Source organism: Spea bombifrons, chromosome 11 (assembly GCF_027358695.1).
Source record: "Spea bombifrons isolate aSpeBom1 chromosome 11, aSpeBom1.2.pri, whole genome shotgun sequence".
Taxonomy (NCBI): domain Eukaryota; kingdom Metazoa; phylum Chordata; class Amphibia; order Anura; family Pelobatidae; genus Spea; species Spea bombifrons.
In genome coordinates this window covers 31825704-31835978 of record NC_071097.1, presented here as the reverse complement: position 1 = coordinate 31835978, position 10275 = coordinate 31825704, and the positions used below count along the sequence as shown (strand labels likewise).

Sequence of the window (10275 nt, the reverse complement as noted above, 5' to 3'; positions counted from 1 at the left end):
CTGACCCCTATCACACATTATTACACTAAATAGGAAAAAAAGTGCTTTTTCTTTAATTTATATTTTTGCTCTCAGTAATAAACCTCACATAGCTAAGACATCTCTGATTTTTTTTAAATGACCTAAAAATAAAATTATTCGGGTGAAAACTGCCTTTAAATGTGCTTATTTTTTTGACATTCCTTTCACAACACACATATCACGGAGTGAATATATACAGCGCTTCATTTATAATTTATATATATATATAATATTTAGGATTTATATAAATACAGAGATTGGAGTTCTCACACTCAGATACCGAGCATTAACCCTTTGAGTACTAACTACCACCTATAACATCAATAGTTTAAAAAAAAATCAAAAGATTAAAATTCCGTCTATATATATATATATATATATATATATATGTATATATATATATATATATATATATACATATATATATATATATATATATATATAAAACTCATCTTAACGTTGCGATTGAAGAAAAAAAAATGGTGCAGGTTAGTTTATAATCCTTGGCAATGCAGTCAGCAATAAAATAGATTAGATAATACTACGCCTGTTGCTCGTTATTAAATCACTGGCTGTTGCTGCATTAATATTTTTTTTCTCCGTTTCCAATTATTTCTGAATTGAACGTTACCATTTGTACAATTTCTGTATCAGTAGAATGTAAAGATCAAATCATGTCAATTAAAATTACTGGGGTATGGATTAACACATAGGGGAGGATTAACTAAATGGCGAATACATTGAGTGATTTCTCCTTACCGTATTTACCGTCATTAACCTGTGCCGACAAATCATTACGCTGTCATTTTCACACAGCATAAATCTCCGTAACTTCATGAATTTTAGTAAATATCCTCCAGTTTGACGTCGTTTTGTAAAAAGATAAGGTGAACTAAGCTGAGATTCCTTGCATCCCCGCGAGCAGAATGGCTTCACAATAAATTTAAACATGGAATACCGAGTGTTAGAAAGCACAATTTATACTCTGTATTACGTACTGTGTTTTGGTTGGTGCAAAAATATATACTTAAAAAGCTAAAAAATATATTAAATATTTTTTATTGGGTATTTATTTAGCCAGAACGAATATGGAGCAAAAAATACCTTGTTTTATAGCAAAACTTAAACCCATTTTATATCTTTAGCTTCTATTTATTAAGTGCTATCCACAATTAAAACAAATAGTGATTCTTAAGTATGAAACAAAAATATATATTTGAAATTGGTAAAATCTGTAAACAAAAAAAGGTGTTTTGGTAAAATCTGTAAAAAATAAAAACAGTGGTTTCCCTTCAGACTCTGTTGGAGTGATAAAACAAAAAAAAAAGAATAAATTATATTGCAAATGTTACCAGGTTTTTTTTATGTATTTTTGAAATTGTATTTCTCTTCAAGATGCAGTATGAACATCTTTCTAAAATGAGTTATTTACATTTTTAATTTTTAAATGTTTCATTTTAATCCGGAAAAAAATATTTTAAATGTTTTTTCTATTTTGCTGACAAAAACAGCTAAACTATTTTTTAAATAGCAAACGTTTTGCTTGAAGGTAGACAAATCATTCTAAATAGTGATCCGACGCAGAAATGGTTTATGGATTGGGGTGGGCAAAATTATTCCAAAAAATTGGCAATTTTTAAAGATACTTTTATGGACTTTGACCTCCCGTGTCCCACCACCGTATCCCACCTCTTGTTCCACCAATAAAAATAGGTTTTTACAGACAAAACACACATTGCTATAGTCAGCCAAAAAAGATATCCAATAACTAAACTTTTTTTTTGGGGGGGGTGGGGGGGATTTCCTTTAGTTATGACAATATTTCCAGGGAAGATGCAGAAATTCCCATAAAAACTTTCATCATGGGTTATAGAGCTGGGTGAAAAAAGATTTAACCGTGATCAAAAAGCGTCCGAAAGTAACACTCTTGAAAGGAAAAAAAATCAAAAAAAAAAATCAAAAAGAATTTCCGAAGCTCCGTCACAAGTGTCACGATGTCATACGGCTTGTGAGGTCAGCATGCGGAAACTGGTAATTTCCATCTGCTAATGCACCTGTCTTTGCTCCGGCGGAAGTTATTGCAGAACCCGGGGTGAACTCGTGTGACTCAGGCTCTTAAAATGACATATAAAATAAAATATATGACTTAAGTCCTCAAAGAGTTAATGAGCCGGCACTGTTATTCAAGTGGCAGCTGAAAGACCATCAGAGTCATCAGCTGTCGGGATGCGAGGCAGACGTAACAAGGTAGTGGTAGCGCTAGAACACTGCGCGGTGTTACGTATAATGAGTCGCGCATGCTTTGCAAAGACATCCGAGTGAATTTTAATCAAACGTTATAATACCGCATAGGGAGGGTTGGGTCGCCATCGTGGAGAGGAGTTTTTGTTGAGTTCTAGGCTAATAACCAACATGAATCTCACAGCCTTTTACAATACTGAAGTGTGAAACAATGTAACATTTGACTCGCGCCATGCAAAGTACAACCAGTATGACACCGCCTGCCGCTGTGAAAGGAGAACGGCTGCTCCCCATTCTCTCCAACATCGGAACGAGAACATTAAACGGACAAGACAAGGGTCTGGAGTTCACGGGGCGATCGGAGGCAATATCACTTCATTGGGGTAACAGTAGATCACGGGAGGGGGGGCCGTACATTTATTCTTATATTTAGTGGATAATTTGTGGAATTCATACTACTTAATAACGTGCGTAAACGTTTCGGGTAAGATTCAGGGATAGGAAACCTCTACTCTATAACGCTACAGAATCTGCTGGAGCTCAATAAATAAAGGGTAATGTAATCATGAGGACTACAAGCAAGTGGACAAGGACAAAGGTGGGTCATGCCAAACCAATTTGGATGTTTGCGAAGGACCGAACTACTTAACATGAGTATGAGTTTGAGCTGACTCTCACTTCTCCGCACTTGGTGAGTCAGGTGAAGGCACACAGCTATACTACAATATTAGAATTAGAACACAGCAGACCAAACACAGAAGACTAACGGAATCTTATCAGTCTTGTAGAATGCGTACAGACGCTCATCGAAGGTCAGAAATCAATAGAAGAAATGCTGGCTGCATTGATTTATTTTCATAAATATATCGAGCTGTAAACTGATCACGGTCCAATGTTTTTCTTAGGATTGGTCCCCTTACCGTCGTTCTTCACGGCACAGTCCATCTCAGATGGCTCAACATCGGAGGAACCGGAGAGCGCGGGATCACGAAAGGTTTATTCTGCTACATCTGGAGTGTCAGAGGTTACCTATCCCTGAAACACCACCCATGTATCGCAACTGCCCCATATCTATTTGTTTTAGAAGTGCAAAGGGGTTTATCAGACAAATAAAACAAAACGAAAGAAGAACAACAATGATTGAAACGAATCGGGATATTGCCTCTTTGATCAATTGCGCGGTCCTTTGCAAAACAAGTAAAGTTATTAATCCTCTGCAATGTATCCGTACAGTTGCCATGTTTTTCTATTTCGTAAATTTCTTTGCATAAAAAAATACAGAGCCAAGCGTTTTACAACGTTACAATGTAATGGTGTGCCGTACAAACATTTAACGGGTGAAATTAAAAACACAGCGCATGTTTATCAGCGTGGATAGACAAATGGAACAAATCGATGAACTACACAGTAGTTTCATTTTTCCACGGGCCGGTTTTAATGTTTCCTGTACTGTCCGAGCTATAGATCATGGCTTCGTGCATGTTCCCTTTCAGTATACCGCTAGGATTCGTGGTGTTGAACGGGTATGACTGTCTCCGCGCATGCATTTCAAAGTGAGTCGTATGATGCACAGCGTCACTTTCTGGCATTTTGCCGCAACTAAATATGGCGGTACTGGCGTCGCTGCTTTCCGGTTGGTTGATTGTAGGGTAAGGATCGCCACCGGCGCAGCAGCCCCTTCGGTGGCCCGTCTGGCCCTCGTGGGTGCTGTGCGGGCTGTCTGTGTGTGAGCTGTGGATGCTACCGTCAATGCTAGAAGGAATGTGGTACGCGTACTCCCTCTCCGCCGCGGACCGGTGGCGACTGAAGTAACGGGGTTTAGTTCTGCTTTTCAGGCACCTGTGCACATGCATGTTGGGTCTGAACGCACTTTCGTTGTGCACGTGGACGTGAGTGTCATCTTCCATCAGTTGTTCACAGTGAATCTTTGCACAACACGGTGTGACCGGCGAAAGGCAGTTGACGTGGTTCTGAACAGCTTGCAAGTTGGTAAGCTTGCAGTGGCCCACCGGTGGGTGGTTGTACATGGGGGACTTATTAGGACACGGTGAGTCTTGAATGCAGGTTGTGTGCACCTGAGCGTCGCCGTTGATGTTGACCTTTTGGCGCGCGTTGGCCGGCACGGCGTAGGCATTTCTTTTCGACGGGCAGCAGGACCACCAGCAGTGCCAAACGTCATCTCGCTTGGCACAGTGGTGGATCAAGGTGAAGAGCCCAAGGGTTACGCAAAAGGCTCCGTACAGGCAGCTGAATATCATATCCAGGAACTGGTCTTGAGACACTGCCAGGGCGCCGAAAGTCCACGTGGCGGTAAATAGGAAGAGAGTGAAAGCAGCGGCCCGCAGCTGGGCTTTAAACGAATGTTCGTTTTCCAACAGAGAAGACGAAATCATCGAGCAAGTCGCCTGGGAAACTGGCCCAACATCGGTGATATGGCTGTGACCCATTTCCACGCCCGACAACCTCTGCTGCTGCTCCTCCGTCCGCTCCTTCAGTTCGTACTTGCGTTCGGGGTGGCGTTTCAGCTGAACGTAGGTGCACAGAAAGTATACGCAGGTGACGAGCACGATGAACGCAACGGGGCCGTAGAACGCTCCGAGACTCGGCTCCCAGGCCATCCAGCAGCTGCGGAGATGGAATACAAAAAGCAAATTAAAATATAATTGAATATAATTTAATGAACTGTCTTTCGTCACTCAGCCCCTATGCAATCGTTCCCTTTTTGTGTTGACCCTATCCTATATGAGGAGTATCAACCTCCCGTTAACGTTCCTTGTATTAGAACGTTCAGTTTTCTAACTTGTAACTGTTAGGAGACATGCAGGGGAGGCACGGTCCTTGTCCTTTTCTATATTTAGTATTTATAGTCTCTTGCCAGGGGTATTCTGGCAACTTTCAGCAGAGAGCAGCTCCTGCCAGCTCGCTCCGTGCTCCCAAATTGCCCAGATCTTACGAACATAAACACATTTCACATTAACAACACAGAAGGGATACAGCCGGGGGGGGAGAAGTCCTTCCAAAATATCATCCATCGCCTGCGACCATTAAAAAAACCAAAGCCTTTTCCAAACGGTTCTATGTGATGCCCGTATCCGCCGAAGCTTGTGCCAACGGGGCGTCCACGCCAAGCCTCCAACAATGGGTCATATGATTCATCGGAGACAATCGCGTAGACCTGGAGCAAATACTCTCGTTGGATGCCCACCTCTATTAATGACACCATGGGCCTTTAGTATATTTTCTATGATTCTAGGTGTATTGGGGGTGATCTGGCCCCCCGGTGTGCCGCTCCTCCTCTCTGATCTCCCCAACCGGCCCTTTTACGCAATGGAGGACTGCGTCTAACCCATACAGCCTCTATAGTATGCGGTAGCCGGAGCTGCGTGTCCTTCAGAGACGGAGCCCCCGGATGTGGCGTCGTATCCCGTCGCTCAGCAGTCAGCGATGGCGGCTTAGAGGGGGCGGCCCGGGGGGGCAATGTTCTGGGTCACCCCTAAGGCAGCACCCAAGGGAAATAAGGGGCACCGCGCTGGCATTCATTAGCATTGCTGAAATCTTATAAGCTTTTTAGAAAATATATTCTCAGAGCCGCAAGTGTATTTTTTAAAGCAAAATAAACATAAAAAATGCAAACTTTGCATTCTATATTTTGATTATTAAAAAAAAAATCTACTTACTATGCTGCGTTGCCTTCGTTCCCGTAATGTTTCATGTTTGTAGCAGCGGTTATTCCACATATAATGAAGGGAACCCCTCCGCTTATCAGATAGAACCTGCAAACAGAATTAGAGAATATTATTCATAATAATAATAATTAATAATATTACATTTATTGTTGCAAACTCCGGGAAACGGGCAACCTAAACAGAACATTGCACGCCAGCAGAAATAAAATATACTGAGAATTTTTCTCACCTATAAACCCCATTTAGTGGAAAATCACATCATTTCATTAAATATTAAATACCGGTAATATATATATATATATATATATATATATATATATATATATATATAATTCCAAAGTTTAGATGTCTTGGCGTGTACAAGGGGTCATTGCTAGGCTTTTGGGGTGTATAAGCCTTCTCCTGTCTCGTACAAATATGAAATGACTTTAACATATAAAACTTTGGCTTCTGAACAAGCCCACCCTATGCGGGTGAACAGGGGTGTCTAACGAGTGTTACATGACCCTAAGGGGCACCCCAGTTTCTGGGTGCATGGGGGCCTAAATGTATCAGGCTCTTGGTGACCCACAATTTCCATTATAACCTCACCACACTGTGACCCGAAACACCGAAGCATAGAATCAGATGGCTGATAAGACCCATTCGGCCCCATCTAGTCGCCCGTTTTTCCTGCTGTAAACACTCACTTTAATCGGTCGTTGGTCTCGTCTTAGATTCAAGACTTCCCAGGTATGCCCTCTCTGTATTAACCTCTTACCACTTCTGCTGGGAGGTCCTTCCACTTATTTACAACTCTCTCAGTAAAGTTAAAGTTCCTTATAATACATCTAATTGCCATGCGAAGCTGGAAGTCCACTGAATGTCTATTGAACCTGGTTTAAGAGAATCCGGGGTAAACTGCTAGTTTTTGCTAAAGACTTGTCTTTTTTGGATTTATCTGCTTTTTACATACTTTTTACTGTAAATGACCCGTTCACTGTGATTCTCGTTACTTCCCTTCACCTTTTGTTTCGGTAAATCTAAGTTGTTATTTGATGCTCTGCTTGTTATGTCCTGTCTGCCCATTGGACAGCGCAGCGGAATATAATGGCGCTTTATAAAACAATAAATAATAGCGATAATAATAATAATTTAAGAAATAAAAATTTAGTTACATTTATATTCACTAAAAGTCTAATCTCACCATTTTGCTCCAGGAGGAGCGAAAATATATTCATATCTAGGGGAAAAAAATCTTGGCCATGTAATTATCTGCTAGCATAATTCATTAACCCCTTAAGGACAATGGGCGGTCCCTAAACCCATTGAAAACAATGCATTTTGAGTCCGTACACGTACGGGCTTTGTCATTAAGGGGTTAATTATGATCGCTGTCTTTGTGCTGTATAAACTAATCACTTTTTAGCGGTGATCTCGCTGGCAGCTGGAATACCTGTAATAATCTCAGAAACGGGTTCTTCATTCATCTATCTAAATGCTAATTGGCTTTTCACCCTTTGCCTTATCGCTCTCTACATTTTTGTTCAACAATCCTTAAAATGTTCTGCGATTCTGAGTAATGCATGAAATGTCATTTTTGTTACACTGATTCTAATCTTCTACCCAAAAATCATATTCCGCCCCCCCCCCCCCCGCATGGCCATACTTGAAAAGGTCAGATCAGGCCCATCCGGCCCCCCGTCCAGTCGCCCATTTTTCCTGCTGTAGAGACTGAAACCTTAATCAGTCGTTGGTCTCGTCTTAGATTCAGGAGCCGTATGTCTAACCCATGCGTGTTTAAATCTCCTCGCTGTATGAATCGCTACCACTTCTTCTGGGAGGCTGATCCATTTATCTACCACCCTCTCAGTAAAATTTCCATCTAAGCCTCTGAACCCCTAGTCTAGATGAAATCACGTAACTCCCCACATTCTTAGTCTACCTGGTTTATGGCATTTAGGTGACTCAATGACAAGAGAAGAGCGGCCCGACTATGGCACTCAGCATGACTTATGGTGGCTTATTCATTAAAGAGAGAGTTTGCAGGAGAGTTGTGGTTTTAAGACTCTTAACTCACTATTCATGAAGGGCCGACGCTGGTAAGTTTCTCCAACAAAAAGGGCTGAGCTGGCCCTGTATAATGTATAGTTCAATGTATCGTTCTAGTCTGGTCAAGCTGACATAAGGCAGATTACAGATTGTTACTTTTGCACAGAGTTAGCACGCCACGACAAACGATTATAAAAGCAATTGTAACAGTTCCAGGTAACGGAGCCGGTCTCTTATTTATCGGGGAGCCGGTTAAACTGCACTATCTGAGATTCAGTAGATTAATACTTTTTTATCTTTATAGCCTAGATTCAGCAGTTCTACAAAAACCGGACACTCGATATGATCTATAAACACACGGCAAGTGGACGATGGAAGCAATGCCTAAAATCACGATGTGGCAACTAATGTTGCTTTTTAGCCCCAAAACTCTGCGCGTATTTTAGGTAATAAGTCATGTTTTTCTTGTGTCTGTTGCATTCTCGAAAAGTCTGTTATAAAACTATTTATACTTTCAGATTTTTATTGCATCGTTCCCACCTGCGACACCTTATAAATTAACCTCATTGGCTCGTTAGCTTACTCAGCTGGTACTAAAGGGTTAACAGCGATGTAATGCAGTTTATGCTGGTAGTTTTGTCATTGGCCTTAAATAATAGTAATAATAATAATAATAATAATAAATAATTATTTTCCAAATAATATGAGAACACAGATACTAACCAACTAATACAATATATTCGAGCTGATATTATTCATTTTTTTATATAGCGCCATCATATTCTGAAGCGCAGTACAATAGGTAACAAGTAATCAATTTAAGCAAAAAAGGTCACAATGCCTTCCAGAACCAAATCTAGAACTTACAAATAAGAACAGATTGCGCATAAAATTCAATGTCGGATCTTAAATTCAGCAACTATTTCACAAGCCTTACTTTTATTGTCACTGTTACAAAAAGGTTGGAATTTGCATGTATTTTCAGTGAAAGGCAAAAGCTGAAAATAGGGCATTTGCATAGTAAAAAATGTATAATGTGTGAGCTTCAAAAATAGCCATTCAGGTCTATAAATCTAATTATATGTTATGTATGAAATAAATACAGATCATGTGATAATACTAGGGCTCGTATTTAAATCCCAGGTGCTCCTGGTCGTAAATATTAGTTTCTCCAAGATCCTAAAAACTACCTGTTTCGGCATCAGATCTGCAGGTTGTCAGGAAGCCCAGAACCAGGGGTGATATTGTGAAATTAAATGTATCATGTAATGTAATTCTGGAGAGTTACATGAGAATACAGGAGTTCCAAATGCATATCTAAGTGCTCCTCAAGGGAGGCTAGCTTTTCTTATTCTGGGGAGTGGTCTCATGGAGGGGTTGGACTAAGCATATGTGGGGAGGGGCAAACCAATGCTTCCCGCCCCTAAGAAAGAGGAAAGTGACCCAGAGACCCAGGGAAGCAGCACTTCACCCGGGGGACTCCGTATCCATGCATCGGATAAAACTCACCCCATTTCTGAGCTGGCCCTGGCTTATAGATAAAATAGGCAGCTGCCTATCAGGCTGATCATGAAGAAGATATTAGAAGAAGGAAAAAAGCAAGCAGGAGAAACAATGTTTGCCCAAGGCACTAGAAACCTATTTCTAAGCGCTCCTCCTTATTATATTGAACATTTTGAACATATTATAGAATATTTTAATGATATCATAAAAGTGGTGAAGGAAACAAAAACCCACAATATTCGCTCTGCAAAATAAGGAGCAGCCGCTGAAATCCCGTGGAAGTCATTGGCTTCTAGACACGCAGGCACTTTGTGATATGATTGATTGCTGTTTGCCCGCTTACCCAGGGCTTCTTTGACCCGTGAATAAAATCCAAGTATTTCTACAGAAACCGAGAGCAAGGACCTTGTAGAGACTGGGTCCACGAGATAAAGCCACGAGCAGATCAATTATTGCAATCCCCGGTTTCTCCAGAGATAAACACTTTATTAACTTTTGAACCGAGCGCTGTGGATTCACAAGGATTTCTCAACTAAAGAGGCTCTGCAGTTTACCGTCATAATTCAGATAAATGGTGCGAGAAAATAATTAACTGTATTTGAACTGTTTAATTACTGCTTCTTTTCAGCCCCTAAGGGAGCGCAGTTTAATAAAAACTCAAGAACAGATACTGAAGCAACTCTGGCAAGAACAGTATGTCATCCGTACTTCTCATATTTGTTGAAATATACCGCATTTTAACTTAAGATGCATATATATATATATATCAGCTCTAATAAAATTCTAAAAGATA

The 10275-nt window shown here is 40.6% G+C and overlaps 1 protein-coding gene across 2 annotated transcripts in view; it reads right to left on the bottom strand.

The window, feature by feature from the left end:
* Positions 1 to 3082: 3082 nt before the first annotated feature.
* Positions 3083 to 10275, bottom strand: part of ADGRA1 (adhesion G protein-coupled receptor A1) — a 162817-nt gene continuing 155624 nt past the window's right edge. For both annotated transcript variants that reach the window (XM_053449886.1, XM_053449887.1), the window contains 2 exons: positions 5940 to 6035; positions 3083 to 4887 (listed from right to left, as the gene is read on the bottom strand). In XM_053449886.1, the coding sequence (XP_053305861.1) occupies positions 3663 to 4887; positions 5940 to 6035 (1321 nt within the window). In that variant the 3' untranslated portion in view covers positions 3083 to 3662. The remainder of the gene's footprint in view (positions 4888 to 5939; positions 6036 to 10275) is intronic.